The sequence below is a fragment of the Schistocerca piceifrons genome, chromosome 5 (assembly GCF_021461385.2).
Source record: "Schistocerca piceifrons isolate TAMUIC-IGC-003096 chromosome 5, iqSchPice1.1, whole genome shotgun sequence".
In the NCBI taxonomy this organism is placed as follows: domain Eukaryota; kingdom Metazoa; phylum Arthropoda; class Insecta; order Orthoptera; family Acrididae; genus Schistocerca; species Schistocerca piceifrons.
The window spans coordinates 262,169,928-262,194,475 of NC_060142.1; the positions used below are offsets into that span (position 1 = coordinate 262,169,928).

The 24,548-nt window shown below is 38.3% G+C and overlaps 1 protein-coding gene across 2 annotated transcripts in view; it reads right to left on the bottom strand.

Annotated features, from left to right (window-relative positions):
• Positions 1-215: 215 nt before the first annotated feature.
• LOC124797902 (transmembrane 9 superfamily member 2) overlaps positions 216-24,548 on the bottom strand; it is a 141,593-nt gene continuing 117,260 nt past the window's right edge. For both annotated transcript variants that reach the window (XM_047261020.1, XM_047261021.1), the window contains 5 exons: positions 10,156-10,315; positions 9,905-10,056; positions 6,538-6,649; positions 4,869-5,040; positions 216-574 (listed from right to left, as the gene is read on the bottom strand). In XM_047261020.1, the coding sequence (XP_047116976.1) occupies positions 507-574; positions 4,869-5,040; positions 6,538-6,649; positions 9,905-10,056; positions 10,156-10,315 (664 nt within the window). In that variant the 3' untranslated portion in view covers positions 216-506. The remainder of the gene's footprint in view (positions 575-4,868; positions 5,041-6,537; positions 6,650-9,904; positions 10,057-10,155; positions 10,316-24,548) is intronic.

Here is a 24,548-nt window from a genome sequence, read left to right on the forward strand (position 1 = left end):
CATACTAAATTTTCATTGTCCTTTTAATTTAGTTCATCCGAGGTACATTTAAGCGCAACAAAAAATATGCATAATATTAAGGAAAAAAGTTTAAAACTCACAGTTCCATGGAAGAAAGCATAGGTCTATGTAGTGCCCAATGAATGGCTTCTCGTTATACACTTTGTAAAATTATTATTATTTTTACAAAACCTATAATACAATGGTGCAACCTCTTACAGTATTAAATTTATTTCTTTTGCTACTCTTAATATTAGTATCAGCCAGCAGTACAGCACTGCAGTTATACAAAAGAATTTGAAGTACATCAGACATCAGAAAATATTTCTGTTATAGTCCATATAAGAACCAGCACTAATGTCCCTATAGTGAGCATTCTTTACGAAACCACCTCTCAAACTTTACAGACATTCTAGCACTTTTTAAAGCACTTTTGACATCAATTCACTTTTCTTGACTTCACTTCTATTCAATCCAGAGTACCATTATCACTGAAGGACTTCACTTCAATCAACTTTAACTACACTGTAGATCTTTCGTACAAACCAGAAGCAGGCAAAAAATCCAATGGTTCCTGGAAAACAAAAAGGATACAGATATTTTCAACTCCAAGTCTTACAGTCATATTTATATAGACAAAGACTGACGAATAAGCACAAACAATATGTGTGTGTGTGTGTGTGTGTGTGTGTGTGTGTGTGTGTGTGTGGGGGGGGGGGGGGGGGTGGATGGTAGATCTTCATTTGGCAGGAGTTTCATTATTACCAAATATTTGCAATGTAATTCGAAATCAACAGAAGCATTATAACGTGAGCCTGAAAATAAGACTCAATTTTTTTTCTTTTACACCAGTAAGGCAGATCAATAATTTGTCAGCCCACTGAAGAAGACAAATTTCAATTTCTTTGTTGGATATGCAACTGCTGTATGTGGTATTAAATTTTCAACAAACTGATATATTTTTTTTAGAAACACATAGAGAGATCAGAATCTATAATATAGCTTGGAGTTGTATTTTTATCTGAAGTTATTCTCATTATCTGATTGTATCAATTTGTGAATGCTATGTTTTGCAATATCCATTATTATACTATTAGCAAACTGAAACTGATTACATTTAGTAAGAGACTGTTTAAGCAGTTGTTAAGAATAATGTCTATCCAAATTCAATGCAGCAAACTAAAATTCAGTGATCTTAGTCAATTCTTCATCTGAAAACTGTGGTTCATGTAATGTTAAGTTTTAATTTTTTATGAGTTATGAAAGTTCTATAGCAACAATAAAATTAATACAAACATAAGAACCGAAAAAGCTGTAGCATACTTGTCAATGAAATGGAACAACTTGCACGAGTCCCTAGGAAAGTGGTCCGTAATTAAAAATTTGCACAAGCACTAACACAGCTGTTAACAAATCATTTACTATTGCCCTTTACCCCAACTTCAGTCAGCTCTAAGTAACTGTGATCTTTCTCCATAATGAAATCAAATTTCTCATTCACACTAAATTCTTCCACTTAGGGCAGCTATCGGTTTTTGTTAAAAGTTATTAAAGTTTCAATATTCCTCAAAACAATTTCAGTTCATTTAATTCTTTCTTCTCATTTGCAGAACATATCTATAAAACCAAAAATGTGATGTCTATCGGTTTTCATCTAGACTAGTAAAACAATCAAGGAAAAATGCTAAACAAACAGAAGCCTTTATTCTGCAGCACAGCAATTTAATGAGATAGAATACGAGGTTCTGGATAGTGGATCAAGAGTAAATTAGACATACTATGCAAATGATGAAGCAACAGCCAATAATCATCACGCACAAATTTTACTAACTATAATCACTTGAATGAAATACAATGACTGTTCAGTCAGAGACTAATAATAGTACCAAAAACAAAATATAGGAATGTGTGTTGAAGAGTTCACTTAGGAACCAAACGAGAATCACTAAAGGTTTCTTAAATTATGCACTCTTTATTTCTGTCAGTTTTCCTTTGCCCAGTTTCTCTGATCACATCACTGCAGTACATCATTACACTTACATGGACGTTAAATTTGCAAATACGAGGGTCGTTTAATAAATAATGCCCCACATTTTTTTTAAAAAAAGCTATTAATATACATGGACAAATGTCCTTGTTGGTGCTTCACATCTGATGTTTGTTCTGAGCGCCGGTGGAGTTTCGAACCATTCTGGCAGTTGGCAGAGCCATAGTACAGTGTCAAAATGGCATTTACATATGACTGACATTACAAACAGTGTACTGCTTGCTATTGAATTCTTGTGTGCAGAGAAAGAAACAGTGGTGAACATCAATAAACGTTAATGTGCAGTGTATGACAGTTCTGCAGTTGATAGGAATACAGTTGGGCGATGGGTAAAGAAAGTTACAGCCTCAGGAAATACAGAAACACAGCTTCATGATCAGCCATGCTTGGGGCATCCTGTCACAGCCACTGGTCCACACACGATGAATCGTACGGAGGACATTACTTGTGCCAAATGGTGCATCACAACTCGACACTTGGCTCTACAGTTGTCGGTTAGCATTTGAAGCACATCTGCAATGACTGAGGCTCTCGGGTATTCAAAGAGGTGCTCATGATGGGTTCCATAAATGCTCACAGCAGATCCCAAGACTCAAAGAAAGGCCATTTCTTCTGAATTATTGGAGCGTTTTGAGATCGACAAAGGGGCCTTTCCGTCATAGATTGTTACGAGGGACAAAAGCTACGTGCACCACTTTGCAACAGAAACAAAAAGATAATCCATGAGTGGCATCATCCTCATTCACCACAAAAGAAGACATTCACAACAACCCCTCTGCTGGAAAAGTCATGGTGACCGTCTTCTGGGATTGTGTTGGCGTCATTCTCGTGGATGTGATGCCAAGAATGTCAACCATCAATTCAGAGGCATATGTGAAGACTCTGAATAAATTCAAGAACTGTTTCAGACGTGTTTGATCGGACAAGAATCCAGCAGAAATCTTGCTCCAACATAATAACACAGCCCACACACAAGTCTGAGAAACCAGGAACACATCATCAAATTGGGTTGGACATCACTGCCTCATCCATCCTACAGTTCAGGCCTAACACACTCTGACTTCCATTTCTTTGGGTCGCTTAAAGATTCTCTATGGGGAACAAACTTTGAAAGTGATGAGAGTGTCAGTTATGTAGTGAAAATGAGGCTACGCCTACGGGACAAGAGCTTTTACCAGCAGGGAATACATGCTCTTCCATAATGTTGGCGTACAGCCATAGAATGTGATGGAGATGGCGTAGAAAAATAGGACATGGACAAGACATGTTGATCCATAACATCACCAAATTCTGACTCTTAACAATAAATATGTTCTGAGAAAAAAAAATATTGAATGACCCTCATAAATAACATATAATACTACTTTCTCTTCCATTTGAAATATTTCTTTCTCTCCATTCAGTCTATTGGGAAGAAAGCTTCCCAATGATATATTCTGTAAGTGACTTTGTAGCCTTCGGATATGTATGTCAGCTTTATTAAGAGTTAAAGGACAACCCTTTACTTGTCTTTAATCAGTGCTTCCGTCTTTACCTTGAAGTCACATACATCCAGAACAAAACTAAACCCTCTCCTTCAAGATTTCATTTTCATTGCCAACAACAAATAGGTTGGGCTCTACGAGGCAGATTTATTTACTCAAACTCTACATAGATTTGCCTATAAAGATTTACGCCAACAAAACCGTAAGTGAAATTTCTAGTTCCAAGGTAAGGTTCATTTATAAAATATTCATGTGTAGGAACTCTCATAAGTTCTAAACTTCTGGAAAAGTAACTGAATTTGAATAACATTGACCAGTAAGAGATAAATTTTACTAACAGCTTAGAACATACAACTCAAGTACAAGAGGATAAAATCTATCACTTTCGAAAAGCATGTCTTTTGTATTGAATACACTGAATAGGCACAATTTCAGTAAGAGAACTACAAGGGCATGCTGAAAAGCAATGCCTCTGAATTTTGTGAAAACTCTTAAACATTTTTAAATACAATAAAAATTATTAACAGACCACACATTTATTCTCCATGTTCAGATAATTATTTCTCAACATGGTCACCCTGGATTTCTCAACAGTCACTCTGCCAATGGACACATTTCTCCCAACAAGAGACCAGTTTGTCGATACCATCACTGTAGAATGTTTGACTTAGTTGATGGAGCCACAACCTCAGCTTTGGTTGCACTGTTTCGTCACAATCGAAGTCCTCGGAGGTCTATTTAAGTTTTGAAAATAGATGCGCATCAAATGGAGCCAGTCAGTACTGTATGATGGTGGATAATCGATGGCAGTGAACTCAAAGCATCAAATTATTGTAGATGTTACAGCACTCAGGTGCAGTCTGGCATTGTCGTACTGAAGGAGGGTGTGCTCCATGTGTGAGTGAACTCTTTAAATTTGAAACTTGATTACAGCATGCTGTTTCTCCTGCAATGACACATTATACGCCGCTACGTCACACACAACAATTAAGAGCCCTCTAGTGGCAGAGGTCTGCAAATATGTAGACACCAAGAATAAAGATGTAGATTGTTAATAATGTTTGTTTTATTTTAAAAGCTTTAAAAGTTTTCACATAAAAAATTTGTAGACGTTACTTTCAGCATGCCCTTGTAACAGTGTACAGAAAATAAAACAGTCAAGTGTTATCACTTTGCTTGAATTATCTTATTGTTACAATACACCCTATTACCCACATTCCCCTTTCCGAGCAACATATTGGCTTTCATTAACTACATAAAAAAAATTACAAATTTAGAATACAGTATTTACAGAGTATAGAATGGAACTGAAATGAGCTGTTTAATAATACACATACCTGTGAGTAGGAAAAACAGGAAAACCATGATTAAAGTATATCCAAAGTACAGGAAGGTTGATGCAGCATCCTCAATGTTCAGTTTTGTTACAAAATAATGGATACAATAGACAAACAAGTAAAATGCTGTGAAACCACTCGTGAGAAAACTGCGCCACCACCAGTGATAATCCTAAAAAAGAAGAAGAATTGTCCCTTTTATTCTACAACATGTAAAACAACTATGTGATGATGAGTATTACGCACAATAGGTAACATAGAAACTAACTTTCTGACAGTGCTTATGCCAATGTGCACTTTCTTCTACACAGATGTGAATTTGTCAAATGTCAAAACAAAAAATATGGCTCCAGTCAAACAGGTCAACTGCCAAATATATTTAAAAACACAAAATACCATAGAAAATGTGTCATAATAAAAGTAAAAACTGCACATCACAATGCCAACATAAAGCAGAGAAAATGTTATTTTTCCATTTGCAAATATACTCTATTACAACCATTAGCCTTTTTCTTCGATCTGGTCATTGCCAATAACTCTCTATTAATAAACTGGACTTCGAAACTAATCTTACTTATCCTTTTCTCTGCCTTTTATCTCTCTTTACCAGCAGCAGCTGGAATTATATAAGTGAATCTTTTACATTTTGGTGGTTTTTATTCTTTGAAATTTTACTTCCTTACCTACTGTTTTACCTATTTTCTATGTCCCCATTACATAATGAAGAAATTCTTAAGAATTCAAAAGCTGAGAATAAAATGGACCTTTTAACACTGTCATCTTTTTTCCTATATTGGGTAAGATACTTATACAATGAACTATATTTACTTTTTACAATTTACTAAGCATACACTACTTCTTTGTATTACTTACTGACTACTATTGTAATTGTTGACTAGTTTATTAGCCTGTTTTAGCTCCATAATAGCATAAAAATTAGTCAACATTTTATAACCAACCAAATATTCTGCCCTATCCTGCTATATCTACCAATTCCTTACATACCCAGGGAACAGGATTTCTTTCTTTCTTTCTCTCTCTTTTTTTTTGCCAGATTTGTTGCTGCTCCTCACCAAACAAGTCGCTGCTCTGCTTGCAAAACTAAGCTTTTTCCAAACCCTGTGTTATTTTTTCTGCCAAATTAATTTTTTTTCCAAATTTCTGTGTTTTTGCCACATTCATTTTTCTGCCAAAGTCACTGTTGTTTTTTGCCAAACTGGGTTCTATTTTCTTCATCATATCAAAGTTCATTAGGTGGAAGTGAAGTGTCACTTTAAAATTATACATGAACCTGAACCTTGAGAATGTTTGAAAATAAAATGTAATTTTAACTCTTAATATTTAGTGAAGGCAAATATTAGCAAACATTGCTGTCCTCAAATAGATAACATTTTTATACAGTACAATTACAAACTGTGAAATTTTGTAAAAAGCACCAATTCAAGTTAATTCTCTAAAAACTGCTAATTTTGTGTTATATTCCACATTATCATTTTCGTGAAGTTTTCCTGTCCCGAAGCATACCATATGCAAGGTATTTATATCGACCTTAAATACAATGGATACTGAGATTTTTGTGTGAACTATATGACAGACTGAATGAAACAGAATTAGAACAAATATCACAAACTGTTTTTAATTACTCTAGTCATCTCACAATCCAACTTACCTCAGCACATAGATGGAAGTAACACAGCAAAATAGTTGTCTCTGAACAAGTGATAACAAGTATGATGAACACAAGGAAGAGAAATCCAAACATGTAGTACATCTGGCTGGACCTGTACAAAAATTCACATTTACTACACCAAGACCAAAACACCACTTTATTAAAAACCTAACTACAATATTACAGCAATGCAAATTCCATGTTGGAAACAATGGAAAGAAAACAGGAGTCAATCACTCTACTCTTATTGATTGATGGGCAGTACATGGACACACTTAAAACAGAAAATCATATCAGCTTTTGTTATTTTTGTAATATTAATACAACAACCTTGCTGCTCCTGTTAAGATATTTTCCATCAACAGGAGAAGCCCATTAACTCCATGACGCTGAACTCAGTTGAGTGTCTTCCATAATCAATGGATACTGTGGGATTATCTGACACCAATTTCTAACATTGCAATGATTGAAACTTCCTGGCAGATCAAAACTGTGTGCCGGACTGAGACTCAAACTCGGGACCTTTGCCTTTCGTGGGCAAGTGCTCTACCAATTGAGCTACCCAAGCATGACTCACACCCCATCCTCACAGCTTTACTTCTGCCAGTACCTTGTCTCCTACCTTCCAAACTTTACAGAAGCTCTCCTATGAACCTTGCAGAACTAGCACTCCTGAAAGAAAGGATATTGCGGAGACATGGCTTAGCCACAGCCTAGGGGATGTTTCCAGAATGAGATTTTCACTCTACAGTGGAGTGTGCGCTGCAATGAAACTTCCTGGCAGATTAAAACTGTGTGCCAGACAGAGACTCGAACTCGGGACCTTTGCCTTTTGCAGGCAAGTGCTCTCATTCTAATTGCAATGATTAATTTATGAGAAGGATTAAACCAATGAGTCATCAAAACAGTTCATTATTTACAATAACTACATTCATTAATGTCCTTTAAAAATGTGATGCAAAATTTAAACCTTACTTTTACCCACATAAACAACATGTTTGTATAGTTTTGAATAATTCAAGGAGTAAGTGTAACCATTTAACATGTTAAAGAGATGCTGAACAGTTTACAGGTATGTAATCAAGAATACCTGTGCTTTTGGACACACTGTCCTCTTCTGGAGCTCTCTCACTCACTCTCTCTCTATCTCTCTCTCTCTCTCTCATTCTCTCTCACACACACAAACACAAACACACACACACACACACACACACACACACACACACACACAGAGAGAGAGAGAGAGAGAGAGAGAAAACGAACCACATTGTTCCGCCAATGGAGCCTCTCTGGGATGAGCGAGTGTGTCGCGGGGAGTAAGAGAGAGACGAAAAAAGGCAGGGAGGGAGGGTTGGTTGACAGCTAGAAAAAAGAGGCAACAAGGGAATGAAACACAAATGCGGCACCATTTACCTCACCCTGGTGCATGGAAGGGAGTTGCATGTGGAACACCAAGTAGTGAAGTAGGTTGAGAGGGGAGTGGCAGTGAAAATAGAGGAATAGGGATATTGTGGAGAGGGAAGTGTGCAGACTAATGGGATCAATGGGGGACATAAGAAAAGGGGTATAAGACAGGTTTGCTGCAGATTGAGGCCAGGGAGACTGCATAATCAAATTATGTGACGTAAGGGCAATTCCTACTTATGTAACACAGGGGTAGGGGTGGCGAGGAGCCAAAGAATTAAGATGGAACAGGTTATCAAGCATCCATTAAAGTCAAGCATAGCAGCACTGTCTAGCTTTAATTGGCCAACTTTGCTTTCAATCACAGTTTGGCAATGGCCGTTCATTGAGGTTGGCTATTAGTTTATAGCTGTACCTACATAAAAGCCAGTGCAAAATTTAAAGTGGAGTTTGGAGTTTTCCATTGTTTTACAGTGAAGCTTGTATATTACACGATCCCTTCCACAGGTGATTCTGCCTCTAACAGGGACAATAGTAGGTTCTGCTGACTGGGTACTTGGGAAGAGCCTTGCATCTGGATGTTCCACAGTGATAGGACACATACGGCAAGGGGTAGGGGATAAGTGGTGATTGTGATATATGCATGAATCAAAATATTTTGTAGACTGGGTAGGCAGCAGAATACCACTTGGGAAGAATTGTGGTATGGATGTTGCGCCTTTCTGAGCATGGTGATAGGCAAAGCCACGGTGAGTGATGTGGTCAAGTTTTTACACTTCAGGGCGATGCTGGGTAATAAAAGGACTCATCCTTTGCAAATGGTTTGTGGGGAGGATTGGAGGTATGTGTGCATATAGCACTTGATGATAAACTGAACCCTCTGCTACACCATTCTGATACATGCTTATCCTTGTTGGGTTTCCCATTTCTCAGGCTCAAACTTGGTATTTGTAGATTTACTATGTAACAATACTCTTCTTCTGTTCATACTGTCATCCTAATCCAACTAACAGTGCTACAAGTTCTCTCTGTGCTCACAAATACAATGAGCTATTTCTTCCTTCCCTTCCAAACTTGAAGGTCAGAATTGCTTCTTTAACTTCCCTGAAGAGGTGGCGAATGATCGGGTATTTCAATGTTTTTCTTACTCTCCTGAATCTTGTCCAAGTCAAAATTTCACAATTATTTTTGCTGTTTCAGCAGTGACCTTCCCGACATTAAAAATTTCCTTATTTGCTACCTTTCCCTCTTCTACCAAATAACAGTTAATGCTTTTTCTTGGAGCAGTGGTCACAGCCTCAAAGAGTTTATGCTTCACATGTTTTTGAAATATGTATGACTGTCTTTGTACGTCTGCTCTTCTTCTTTTGGTTTTCACCTTACCAGTCATAACTAATAGGTTGCAATTTCACACTATAATTAAAAGTGTGTGACTCTGGCACTCAGTTACGAGGTACCTACATATTTATCTCACCAAGATGATAGCTCTTCACATTTCCCAGTTTGGGATTTTTAAATGAAATTCCTGTTAACACTTATAATTACTCACACCTTCTCATTTCAAGTTTCTTTGCCTTTCCAATGTGGTAATACTGTCATCCAAAGTCACATATTTCACAAGATCCTCACAGTCTCTCTGTTTTAGCATTACCAGCTTCTGATGCAGGCATATAAACATGTGTACTGCTAGTTAGTACTGTGTACTGATAGTTTTGCCTTCAATTTAGTCCCGAGGGAACAGTGTTGCATGGTGTAATTCAACTACCTAAAATTCATAATGAAAACCTGTTGGAAAAAAAAACCCAACTACCATGCAAGCAGTAACAATTCACAGTCAATGTTGACCTGTAATGAAAAAATTTGCACACAATGTGATGCTAATGACATAGACATAACTTTGCACGAGTTAACAAAAATAATTATTAGAAGTACCACTAAAAAAATTACAACACAAAACACATACCAAATAGAATTAAGGATGAAAAACAGCTGAATAAAGATGCACCCAAATGGGAGAACACCACCCATTATTATTCCTGGCAATGGTTGTGTATAAATGCTTTGTTCAGGAATCTTTCGTGGGATCTGATTTGTCCTAACCGGATGCTCAATAGCCTGCAACAATAAAAGGAATAACACGGATAAAAAAATTAAAAATGAAACACACAATTTGTCTACCTTGAAACCATGGAAAACTGAAGAGAAACTACTTACTCGTTTTCTAAATCCAAAATAAGCTCCAATGAATGTGAGTGGAACAGAAACACCAAACCATAGAGCAAGCAGAGCAACCAGAGTGCTAAATGGAACAGCTGCAGAGCTGCCCTTGCCCCACAGAATAAGGTCCATAACAAAAAATAAGCAGAACACAACTCTGTGAACAAATTAAAAAAGTATTTTTATGTTTCAAAGTAACACCTGCGAGATTATGCAATCAGTCTCAAGGCTTGTGGTACAACGAAAGAAAATACTACTTTTACTGAAAATCCGTACTTACTACAATGAATAAAAAAGACAGAAACAAAATTTTACAAGTATTTAATATATTTATTAATTTCAACAAACAGTCATGGGCAAACATCAGCCAGTATGGCCATACAGATGTCTTTAGTTTTTTTCTCCTACACTTACAGTAAAAATGTTTGCGTCCAAAAATTTCAGGTATTATGAATTGTCTTTTTTGTTCCTCCTAGCTAAAACATACTTCATACTTTAACTGAACAAGCATTTCAGTCTTCATTCATTATCTGTTATGCAACTACCAAACTTACTTGATCACTTATTTTGTTTTTAAAATGGTATGATGTAAAGACTAAGACCTAGCAGCTAATTATTAGGGCCAAATCAGTAGTAATCTATTAAAATTTGTGATTTATGTAAAAGTGTCGTCTAAGTTACAGAAAAAAATGGAAGGACACAAGGGGTGTATTTATTTTGACAAAAAAACACAAAGATGGCATTCAATGTCAATATCAGAATGAAATTACGAATGACAGAAAAGATGATATCTGACTGTATTTTGCATTACAATAAAACAAGGCTCATGTGGACCACAGTGGCCAACTAACGGGCCACTACCTTTTGAGAGGAGGCAAATAAAGTGGAGGAAGAAAGTTTTTTTTCCTCAGCTTTTCAGATGATGGTCATAAATTAGTATGTTTTCTGCACAAAGTTGAGGCCTACTAATAAACATCTTATTGAGTCATTATTGAATCAGTTAAGGCTCTGCTGAATAAAGGTAGTCTGCTTGAATCAGCTTCCACTACTCAACACCAGCAAACAGACTCAGTGGAAGACATTTTCCAAAACTGAGTCCAGCTTCAGGAAAGTCTTAAATGGCTCAGAAAAGATATAAAGTTTGTGCAGAAAGAAGCAGGGCAAGATCCGGCAAAGAGACAAGAAGAGGTACCAAGTACTATTGTGAAGGATGTGATGGATGGTTTAACAGAAGGCTTCAAAATTTTTCAGTGAAGAAAATCACATTTTCTAACAGTTTTATTTTTACAAACAATCCCACTGTATTATTTTTAGTGCCAAATAATTTTAATCTTATCACGTTTAAGGAAATTAAAGACGAAAAAATTGCGTTTTTGTTGTGAAAACAACACATTTTCATTTCTATACAAAAACAATTGTCTCTGATGTAAGTCTATGTTTCTTTGAAACACTACATAGAAAAATGACCCCTCTTTCAAATGCAGTAAACTTATGTAAGTTCTGTGCAGTGGAACCAACAACACCAATTCAAAAAAAAAAAAAAAAACTGAGAAAATGCACAGTATCTGCCAGTTGAATGACACCCTAGCTGCCCAGTCCTGAAAGTGATACAATAGTTAAGGAATTGTTTGTAGATAAGGGAACAGTATTACTGATTTCTCTACCCTACAGTGCTGAACAAAATACTGCGGCCGAACATGAAAACACAAAAATTGTTTAATACATCGATGAAAATAGTCAATTTTTGAAAATATAATGTAATTGGATAGATTAAAAACTCTACTCACCAAGCAGCAGCAGGAGTACATACATATAAAAGGTATTACAGTTTGCAAGCATTCACAGCCAAAGGCTCCTTCTTCTTGAAGAAGGAGTGAAGAGGAAGGAAGTGGGATGAAGGTGAAGGACTGCTGAGGATTAGGAAAAGGGGGAGAGTTTGGAAAAGTTGCCCAGAATGCCAGGTCAGGAGAGACTTACTGGACAAGATGATAAGGAAAGACTGATTTTTAGGGACTGCACCAGACGAGAATTGAAAACCTGGGAGCTTAAAGGTGAAAGGTATGGTAATATGCAAGACAGAGATTGTTTATGTTGTATGTTCTATGCTTAATCCAAGTAAACTACTGAAAGGATTGTGGGCACAAACTTGCAATAGAGCAGTCTATATATTAAATCCTACTGGAAGGTCTTAATCTTCAGATAAACTCTACAAGTAGGAAAACATGGATAATCTCAGAATTTTTGGCACATATTGCTATGTTCACATAAACAAATATTTCCTCTCAAAGTTAGATAACAAGGCTGTTTTTGGACAATTTGTTGTGCATGTCAATTACAAAGATGGAGTTATAGCCACAATTCCTTCTAGAAGGAAAGCAGTCCTGAGTCATGATGTAAAATTTATGCTAGAAGTAGTTTGTAGTTTCCGAAATGATCACATTGAATTTAAAATTTCTTGGCAAGAATTTACAAGCCTGAAATCGTTTGAAATGGTAGCTGATGCAGAAGAAGTCAAATGTCATTCACAAATTGCTTCTGGAGAAGTTCAAAGTGATAAAAAATTCAGGGCACATCATTCTCGAAGAAATTTAGTATCAAGTGACTGTAACGATCAACAGAATTCCTTAAAGCACAAACTTCCGAATTTTCTGAAGCATATAAATTGAAGAACAAAGAAAACTAAACTACCGTATTTACTCGAACCTAAGCCGCACTTGAATCTAAGCCGCACCTAAAAAATGAGACTCGAAATCAAGGAAAAAAAATTTCCCGAATCTAAACTGCACCAGAAATTTGAGACTCGAAATTCAAGGGGAGAGAAAAGTTTTAGGCCGCCCCTCCAAATTGAAACAAAGTTGGTCCATTGTAATATGAGACACAATTTAGGTCGAATGAATGACGATACAGCTACAGTAGTTTGGTTCGAGTCGTAAGCTTAGCAGTTAAGCTTCATCAGATAGCCATTGCTACGTGTCAGGCGCTCCGTCCGTATTTATACGGGTACCCTTCCTTTTTCACGTGCTTCGTCTGGTTTGAATTGATTGCTTATTTTTCTTCATCTGATAAGTGCCGTTCTCTTTGTTACAGGTGTTTACATCACTCAAAGCTGAAAATGCATTATTGTACTGTGTGATGCATTGTTTGTCTCATTCTGATAATGAGTGTTTACGGCCTGTTGCCGCTCGCGGCATGGCTTGCTTTTGTGCGTGCTACCGTTGCTTACAATTAAAAAAAGGAGAGGAATCGTCTCATTAGCGAAACAATGGCAAAAGACTGCTATTTGTTGCTACCTACACCGCTGCTTTTTTATAATGATCAACAAGAACCAAATTATAGACTGCGTATGATGAACCATGGACCTTGCCGTTGGTGGGGAGGCTTGCGTGCCTCAGCGATACAGATGGCCGTACCGTAGGTGCAACCACAACGTAGGGGTATCTGTTGAGAGGCCAGACAAACATGTGGTTCCTGAAGAGGGGCAGCAGCCTTTTCAGTAGTTGCAGGGGCAACAGTCTGGATGATTGACTGATCTGGCCTTGTAACATTAACCAAAACGGCCTTGCTGTGGTGGTACTGCGAAAGGCTGAAAGCAAGGGGAAACTACAGCCGTAATTTTTCCCGAGGACATGCAGCTTTACTGTATGATTAAATGATGATGGCATCCTCTTGGGTAAAATATTCCGGAGGTAAAATAGTCCCCCATTCGGATCTCCGGGCGGGGACTACTCAGGAGGACGTCGTTATCAGGAGAAAGAAAACTGGCATTCTACGTATCGGAGCGTGGAATGTCAGATCCCTTAATCGGGCAGGTAGGTTAGAAAATTTAAAAAGGGAAATGGATAGGTTAAAGTTAGATATAGTGGGAATTAGTGAAGTTCGGTGGCAGGAGGAACAAGACTTCTGGTCAGGTGAATACAGGTTATAAATACAAAATCAAATAGGGGTAATGCAGGAGTAGGTTTAATAATGAATAAAAAAATAGGAGTGCGGGTTAGCTACTACAAACCACACAGTGAACGCATTACTGTGGCCAAGATAGACACAAAGCCCATGGCTACTACAGTAGTACAAGTTTATATGCCAACTAGCTCTGCAGATGATGAAGAAATTGATGAAATGTATGACGAGATAAAAGAAATTATTGAGGTAGTGAAGGGAGACGAAAATTTAATAGTCATGGGTGACTGGAATTCGTCAGTAGGAAAAGGGAGAGAAGGAAACATAGTAGGTGAATATGGATTGGGGGGAAGAAATGAAAGAGGAAGCTGCCTGGTAGAATTTTGCACAGAGCATAACTTAATCATAGCAAACACTTGGTTCAAGAATCATGAAAGAAGGTTGTATACCTGGAAGAATCCTGGAGATACTAAAAGGTATCAGATAGATTATATAATGGTAAGACAGAGATTTAGGAACCAGGTTTTAAATTGTAAGACATTTCCAGGGGCAGAGGTGGATTCTGACCACAATCTATTGGTTATGAACTGCAGACTGAAACTGAAGAAACTGCAAAAAGGTGGGAATTTAAGGAGATGGGACCTGGATAAACTGACTAAACCAGTGGTTGTACAGAGTTTCAGAGAGAGCATAAGGGAACAATTGACAGGAATAGGGGAAATAAATACAGTAGAAGAAGAATGGGTAGCTCTGAGGAATTAAGTAGTGAAGGCAGCAGAGGATCAAGTAGGTAAAAAGACGAGGGCTAATAGAAATCCTTGGGTAACAGAAGAAATACTGAATTTAATTGATGAAAGGAGAAAATATAAAAATGCAGTAAATGAAGTAGGCAAAAAGGAATACAAACGTCTCAAAAATGAGATCGACAGGAAGTGCAAAATGGCTAAGCAGGGATGGCTAGAGGACAAATGTAAGGATGTAGAGGCTTGTCTCACTAGGGGTAAGATAGATACTGCCTACAGGAAAATTAAAGAGACCTTTGGAGAGAAGAGAACCACTTGTATGAATATCAAGAGCTCAGATGGCAACCCAGTTCTAAGCAAAGAAGGGAAGGCAGAAAGGTGGAAGGAGTATATAGAGGGTTTATACAAGGGCGATGTACTTGAGGACAATATTATGGAAATGGAAGAGGATGTAGATGATGATTAAATGGGAGATAAGATACTGCGTGAAGAGTTTGACAGAGCACTGAAAGACCTGAGTCGAAACAAGGCCCCGGGAGTAGACACCATTCCATTAGAACTACTGATGGCCTTGGGAGAGCCAGTCATGACAAAACTCTTCCATCTGATGAGCAAGATGTATGAGACAGGCGAAATACCCACAGACTTCAAGAAGAATATAATAATTCCAATCCCAAAGAAAGCAAGTGTTGACAGATGTGAAAATTACCGAACTATCAGTTTAATAAGTCACAGCTGTAAAATACTAACGCGAATTCTTTACAGACGAATGGAAAAACTGGTAGAAGCGGACCTCGGGGAAGATCAGTTTGGATTCCGTAGAAATGGTGGAACGCGTGAGGCAATACTAACCTTACGACTTATCTTAGAAGAAAGATTAAGAAAAGGCAAACCTACGTTTCTAGCATTTGTAGACTTAGAGAAAGCTTTTGACAACGTTAACTGGAATACTCTCTTTCAAATTCTGAAGGTGGCAGGGGTGAAATACAGGGAGCGAAAGGCTATTTACAATTTGTACAGAAACCAGATGGCAGTTATAAGAGTCGAGGGGCATGAAAGGGAAGCAGTGGTTAGGAAAGGAGTGAGACAGGGTTGTAGCCTCTCCCCGATGTTATTCAATCTGTATATTGAGCAAGCAGTAAAGGAAACAAAAGAAAAATTCGGAGTAGGTATTAAAATTCATGGAGAAGAAGTAAAAACTTTGAGGTTCGCCGATGACATTGTAATTCTGTCAGAGACAGCAAAGGACTTGGAAGAGCAGTTGAACGGAATGGACAGTGTCTTGAAAGGAGGATATAAGATGAACATCAACAAAAGCAAAACTAGGATAATGGAATGTAGTCAAATTAAATCGGGTGATGCTGAGGGAATTAGATTAGGAAATGAGACACTTAAAGTAGTAAAGGAGTTTTGCTATTTGGGGAGCAAAATAACTGATGATGGTCGAAGTAGAGAGGATATAAAATGTAGACTGGCAATGGCAAGGAAATCGTTTCTGAAGAAGAGAAATTTGTTAACATCGAGTATAGATTTAAGTGTCAGGAAGTCGTTTCTGAAAGTATTTGTATGGAGTGTAGCCATGTATGGAAGTGAAACATGGACGATAACCAGTTTGGACAAGAAGAGAATAGAAGCTTTCGAAATGTGGTGCTACAGAAGAATGCTGAAGATAAGGTGGGTAGATCATGTCACTAATGAGGAGGTATTGAATAGGATTGGGGAGAAGAGGAGTTTGTGGCACAACTTGACTAGAAGAAGGGATCGGTTGGTAGGACATGTTTTGAGGCATCAAGGGATCACAAATTTAGCATTGGAGGGCAGCGTGGAGGGTAAAAATCGTAGAGGGAGACCAAGAGGTGAATACACTAAGCAGATTCAGAAGGATGTAGGTTGCAGTAGGTACTGGGAGATGAAGAAGCTTGCACAGGATAGAGTAGCATGGAGAGCTGCATCAAACCAGTCTCAGGACTGAAGACCACAACAACAACAACAACAACAACAACAACATGATAGAAGATGTTCTGAACGAGAGTTTAGCGAAAATTTTTCTCCGTTTGAAAATCTTTACAGGTGCCTCTTTGGTACATTACATTCTGCACAGAAATTAGAGTCTTCTTAGATTTAAAAATCTAGTCAATTGCCGTGCTTCATTTCTGACTGTATCACTATTAGGCATAAGAATAATATGAATATAAATATGACATGATATGTATATTTTTCCGTGTTTGCTACTGTCTCACTTTAGTTTCATAGTTTATTAGGCAGGCAGAATTTAAATGAGACAGCAGCAAACACGAAACAATACATGGCAAAATGTTTATATTCTTATTATTCTTATGGTGAAGAGAATACTGCATGTGATTCACAATTCATAAAAGTTCCTATTAGCAACCATCTCTTCTCACAGGTAGGAAAAAATTCAGGATGTAGAGTTGGCCATATTGACAAACATCCCAAACAGTCTTGCAAGTCGGATTTTCATAGTACATTGAAATGCTGCTACATTCGAAGATGAACAATACGGAATTTGTATTTACTTCTTTGGATAATGTTTGAAAATGCAGTGGTCGAAACTCGGTGCGGAGAAAAAAAGCTCTTCTTCCACCTCTTTTTTAATTTATTTACTCTCGCAGAGGTTTCGGCGCCAGTATTTATCTTCGTGCCTGCAAAGCATGCCTGTGTAGCGCTACATATATTCGACGGCAAAAGTTAGTTGTGGCGGCACCTACCAACATTTTTCAGAACTTTCGCTTGCTTTGCACTCGATTCTAAGCCGCAGGCAGTTTTTTGGCTTACAAAAACCGGAAAAAAAGTGCGGCTTGGATTTGAGTAAATACGGTAGATGGAAAGTGGTGAATTCTGCTGCTAACAAAAGTTGGTGTTGATGAATACGAATGTCCACATTGTTTTTCTGAAGTACTGCAGTCAAACGAGAAAGAAAAATGGATGCAACATATTAATGAAGAAATGGAACTGCTTAAGAGAAACAATATGGAGAGTCTCGTGTGTACATCCTACAAATGAAAAAAATATTGCAGAATCACTGAGTTCTACATCAGAAAGCTGCTGCTAATCAAAATACTAACTTCAAAGTCAACTGGTTGCTGAAGGGTGTATTGAATAAGCAGGAAAAGATTATTAAGATGCATTTAGACCTGTTCCACATTATGACACTATTCGAACTATGCTAGAAACAGCTACTTCCAAGAAGGTGCCAGTACAATGACGTGACGTGAAGACAGACTTAATGGAATACTTGAAGAGAAACTGATCTGAAACAAGCAGAAGGTTTTGAAGATAATGCAGATTGAGTGTGTCTCTTGAAATACAGTCTTTATGGACTCAAGCAAGCACTGTGTTGTTGGAACAAACATTTTACGGAACTCATGAAGAAAGATTTTCAAACACTGCAGTAGACCCTTTTCTGCTTTACCACAAACTCAATGTAAATAGACTTCAAGTAGCAATTCATGTTAACGGTGGGTTAATAGCTGGCAGTGACAAGGAAGAAATGACTACTTGCTGGATATGTTTCAACTTGTGTAACAACAGGAAGCTTGACTGTTTCCTTGGCACAAAAATAAAACAAAATGAATATGGAGTGATTGTGGCATGTCTCAAGAAAAATATGCTAAGCAAGTACTGGAAAGATTTTGAATGGCAGAATTCAATATCATCTTGACTACCAATGAACATGAAAACAACAATCAAAATTAAGCAGTTTCCTGTCTGCTACCATATACACAACTTCTGCTGTGAATAAAGCTGTTCAAGTTATGGAAAAACTGGAATCACATGAATGAATATTTCCAAATCTGAAAGGCAGATTAAGTTATGGCATTATTTATGCTAGAGAGAAAGATTTGAGAACTTACAGACAATGAGAATGTTAAGAAACTTCCTGGCAGATTAAAACTGTGTGCCAGACCGAGACTCGAACTCGGGACCTTTGCCTTTCGCGGGCAAGTGCTCTTACTATTTCCTGGTAGAGCACTTGCCCGCGAAAGGCAAAGGTCCTGAGTTCGAGTCTCGGTCTGGCACACAGTTTTAATCTGCCAGGAAGTTTCATATCAGCGCACACTCCGCTGCAGAGTGAACATCTCATTCTGGAAATGAGAATGTTACAAGCTTTTTATTTATTTTTTAAAACCAAATGTCCGTGACTTCTATGTTTATGTTGGAACACGTCAATGGAAAGAACCAGTTGGCTGCTAATCTTTTGATAAATACACTTGAACAAGTTTCATTTGCTACTAACAAATTCTCTGTTTATATGACTGATTTTTACCTATTGGAGGAAGTTTTTTATTACTACATGAAAAATATTTTAGAGTTCACTGCAAATTCCCATTTCTTGGTATTTTGAAATAGCCTTGACTTTTATAAGAAAACACTTTTTTTTTTTGCCAAATAGTTCATATCATGTGACTAAACCGTTTGTAAATGAAAGTGAGATGGTCATACTGAATACTTTCACAACAATTTACACTTTTAATTACTGAACAGGCCAAAATCAGTCACACTAAGAACACTGCCATACTGACAAATGAGTGAAATAATAGCTGATAGCCGAGTACACATCACTTTCTTTGCTATGAAAGCTACAAAGAACAAGGTAAACACACAAAAAATTTCAATGGAAATGGCCGATTTTTCACAAAATATAACTGGATGGATAAAATCTACTCTTCAAGTGGTGACTGGAGAAAACACACTTAAAAGTTAAGGAAATGTTCAAGTTTTCGGATCCAGTAGGTCTTCCTCCTGGCAGAAGTGTTGAATGGGAAGGAAGAGGGGTGAAGGAAAAGGATTGACGAGGTTTAGGAAATTGGGGGAGATGGAGGGGGGGGGGAGATGGGGGGGGGGGGGAGGGGGGCATGAGGAGGGGGGGGGAGGCTGTGTTCATGCTGTGTTCACACGCTGTCCCAACGCCTAGCTGTCCTAAGTCACCGCCCTGGGTGTTCACACTGCATGCCAGGCTGGGAGGATGAAAGGGTGGAAAATTCACTTCCCGATTTTCATGCTGAAAAAACTCTTGGCAGTGTAAAAGACTACGTCACACTGTTTAATGAACCTGCGTTTTTCTTAAAAGCTTTGCTTTCTTCGTGAAAAAAGAAAATGCCTACTTTTTGTTTCACATGTGTTTTTTTACTTCCATTACGTTCCTCTATCAATTATAAAAAAATTACGTTTGGTAGTATAGCATCTTAGCTTTTTAATGAACTATTTACTGTTTCACAATTCGAAACAGTCATTGTGAAATTACGCTATTTGTCAAGCACATGCACTTTATTTACAAAAATATTAGTGAAAAAGTTTGATGGCTGGTAACTTGCTGCTAGATACATTTTGAACCACAGATTATTGCAAGCGAAACATAGCTAAAAGTACAAAAAAGTTTTTGAAATGGTAGTGACACCCATATCTGTCCCCATTCACAAGTAAATACAAATTAAAGAGTGGCGTCAATGGCACGATCACAAACCTATAAAAAAATATAAAAAAATTACAATCAACGAAGGCCTATTATTGGTCTCATGTTATTTTAATGACCTATGTCTAGAAAAATCAAAATATACATGAACTTTTTCCTCAGTGACAGGCAATTATACTGGACAACCACCTGCTATGGTTTTATAATGGGGCACACTTCACATTACAAAAGGCAAACAATTATTTGTTGTCTGCATCCTACAGTTAGTGGGGTGTACATTTTATATTTGGAAAAAGAAGAGAAGAATAAATTAATCTCGTATGTGACTTTGATATGGATGGACTCTAATAAAAGCTTGAAACACTCTGCAGTTGGAGATGAAAAAGAAATGTGCTTAGTTCCTACAAATGGTATTTAAGACAGGAAATTAATGTTATAAATCCAAGGCTAAGTGCAACTGACTTTCAGTGTACATTTTGCTGGATCATTCAATGACAAAATTATTAAGCTGTTTGTCTCTGAGGTGCTTCCATTTCAATTTTTCTGCTGTAGCTGGGGTTAAAAAAAAGTGTGGATTCAGCCTCGTGTCAAACACTGCCACGGGAACAATATATCACTTGCCATCGTGACAGTCGATATGTTTGCAGCCACATTTTCTACATCTACATGATTACTCTGCAATTCACATTTAAGTGCTTGGCAGAGGGTTCATCGAACCACGATCATAATGTCTCTCTACCATTCCACTCCCAAACAGCGCGCGAGAAAAATGAACACCTAAACCTTTCTGTTCGAGCTCTGATTTCACCTTATTTTATTTTGATGATCATTCCTACCTATGTACGTTGGGCTCAACAAAATATTTTCGTATTCGGAAGAGAAAGTTGCTTTAATGACTTCCATCCCAACTCGCATATCATACCTGCCACACTCTCTCCCCTATTACGTGATAATACAAAACGAGCTGCCCTTTTTTGCACCCTTTCGATGTCCTCCGTCAATCCCACCTGATAAAGATCCCACACTGCGCAGCAATATTCTAACAGAGGACAAACGGGTGTAGTGTAAGCTGTCTCTTTAGTGGACTTGTTGCATCTTCTAAGTGTCCTGCCAATGAAACACAACCTTTGGCTCGCCTTCCCCTCAATATTATCCATGTGGTCTTTCCAACTGAAGTTGTTCGTAATTTTAACACCAAGGTACTTAGTTGAATTGACAGCCTTGAGAATTGTACTATTTATCGAGTAATCAAATTCCAACGGATTTCTTTTGGAACTCCTGTGGATTACCTCAAACTTTTCGTTATTTAGCGTCAACTGCCACCTGCCACACCATACAGCAATCTTTCCTAAATCGCTTTGCAACTGATACTGGTCTTCGGATGGCCTTACTAGATGGTAAATTACAGCATCATCTGCGAACAACCTAAGAGAACTGCTCAGATTGTCACCCAGGTCATTTATATAGATCAGGAACAGCAGAGGTCCCAGGACGCTTCCCTGGGGAACACCTGATATCACTTCAGTTTTACTCGATGATTTGCCGTCTATTACTACGAACTGCGACCTTCCTGACAGGAAATCACAAATCCAGTTACACAACTGAGACGATACCCCATAGGCCCCCAGCTTGATTAGAAGTCACTTGTGAGGAACGGTGTCAAAAGCTTTCTGGAAATCCAGAAATACGGAATCAACTTGAGATCGTCGATAGTGGCCATTACTTCGTGCGAATAAAGAGCTAGCTGCGTTGCACAAGAACGATGTTTTCTGAAACCATGCTGATTATGTATCAATAGATCGTTCCCTTCGAGGTGATTCATTATGTTTGAATACAGTATATGCTCCAAAACCCTACTGTAAACCGACGTCAATGATATAGGTCTGTAGTTCAATGGATTACTCCTACTACCCTTCCTAAACACTGGTGCGACCTGTGATAGATCTGTAGGTACAGATCTATCAGTGAGCGAGCGGTTGTATATGATTTCTAAGTAGGGAGCTATTGTATCAGCGTAATCTGAAAGGAACCTAATTGGTACACAATCTGGACCTGAAGGCTTGCCCGTATCAAGCGATTTGAGTTGCTTCGCAACCCCTAAGGTATCTACTTCTAAGAAACTCATGCTAGCAGCTGTTCGTGTTTCAAATTCTGGAATATTCCATTCGTCTTCCCTGGTGAAGGAATTTCGGAAAACTGCGTTCAATAACTCCGCTTTAGCGGCACAGTCGTTGGAACAGTACCATTGGCACTGCGCAGCAAAGGTATTGACTGCGTCTTGCCACTTGTGTACTTTACATACGACCAGAATTTCTTCGGATTTTCTACCAAATTTCGAGACAATGTTTCATTGTGGAACCTATTAAAGGCATCTCGCATTGAAGTCCATGCCAAATTTCGCGCGTCTGTAAATTTTAGCCAGTCTTTGGGATTTCGCATTCTTCTGAACTTCACATGCTTCTTCCGTTGCCTCTGCAACAGCGTTCAGACCTGTTTTGTGTACCATGGGGCATCAGTTCCATCTCTTACCAATTTATGAGGTATGAGTCTCTCAATTGCTGTTGCTACTATATCTTGGAATTTGAGCCACATCTTGTCTACATTTGCATAGTCAGTTCGGAAGGAATGGAGATTGTCTCTTAGAAAGGCTTCTAGTGACACTTTATCCGCTTTTTTAAATAAAATTATTTTGCGTTTGTTTCTGGTGGATTTGGAAGAAACGGTATTGGGCCTAGCTACAATGACCTTGTGATCACTAATCCCTGTATCAGTCATGATGCTCTCTACTAGCTCTGGATTGTTTGTGGCTAAGAGTTCAAGTGTGCTTTCGGAACCATTTACAATTTGCATGGGTTCGTGGACTAACTGCTCGAAATAATTTTCGGAGAAAGCGTTTAGGACAATCTCGGAAGATGTTTTCTGCCTACCATCGGTTTTGAACAAGTATTTTTGCCAACATATCGAGGGAAGGTTGAAGTCCCCACCAACTATAACCGTATGAGTGGGTATTTATTTGTTACGAGACTCAAATTTTCTCTGAACTGTTCAGCAACTATATCATCGGAGTCTTGGGGTCGGTAGAAGGAGCCAATTATTAACTTAGTTCATCTGTTAAATATAACCTCCATCCATACCAATTCACACAGAGTATCTACTTCAACTTCACTACAAGATAAACCACTACTGACAGACACAAACACTCCACCACCAATTCTGCCTAATCTATCTTTCCTGAACAATGTCTGAGACTTCGTAAAAATTTCTGCAGAACTTATTTCAGGCTTTAGCCAGCTTTCTGTACCTATAACGATTTCAGCTTCTGTGCTTTCTATTAGCACTTGAAGCTCAGGGACTTTCCCAGCACAACCACAATTCCGACTGTTCTTGATCCAAGCATGTCCTGTATTTGCCATGCACCCTTTGAGATTGCAGCCCACCCCGTACTTTCCCGAGGCCTTCTAACCTAAAAAACCGCCCAGTCCACTCCACACAGCCTCCGCTACCCATGTAGCCACCAGCTGAGTGTAGTGAACTCCTGTCCTATTCAGCGGAACCCAAAACCCCACCACCCTATGGCGCAAGTCAAGGAATCTGCAGCCAACACGGTCGCAAAACCGTCTGAGCCTGATTCAGACCTTGCACCCAGCTCTGCACCAAAGGTCCGCAGTCTGTTCTGTCAACAATGCTGCAGATGGTGAGCTCTGCCTTCATCTCGTAAGCAAGACCGGCAGCCTTCACCAAATCAGATAGCCGCTGGAATCCAGAGAGAATTTCCTCAGATTCAAAGCGACACACGTCATTAGTGCCGACATGTGCCACCACCTGCACCTTGCTGCAACAGCAGTTCTCTGCACTCTAACCTTCGTCCAGACATCTGCAGCTCAATACAAACTACAAACAGTCCAACTGCATTGTGCAGCAATAGGTGCCAGTGTTTACTTCAAATTTTCAAAATACCAGTTTGATATGCCCTTCCCCAATAATTTTTTTATCTAGAGTTGGCAAACACTAGAAAGATTGTTTTCCGATGCAGAATATCAGTCAGGATATTGTAAACCCATTCACATAAGCTGATTAATGTCTCAACAAACCATTGAATCCTTTAAGATAATACCATGAATTTTACTGACCATCTGTTTAAAAAAAGATAGAACTTGTCTTTAACACCCTGTAGCAACTACTTCCATGTGATGTTGGTTGAGATAGCTGCATCCCTACAACAACATGTTGCATGTATTTCAAAGTGTTAACAAAACGGTTGTGAGACTCATGTTTACCATTTAACAAAATTTCCGAAGAGTGTGTAAAAATTTATG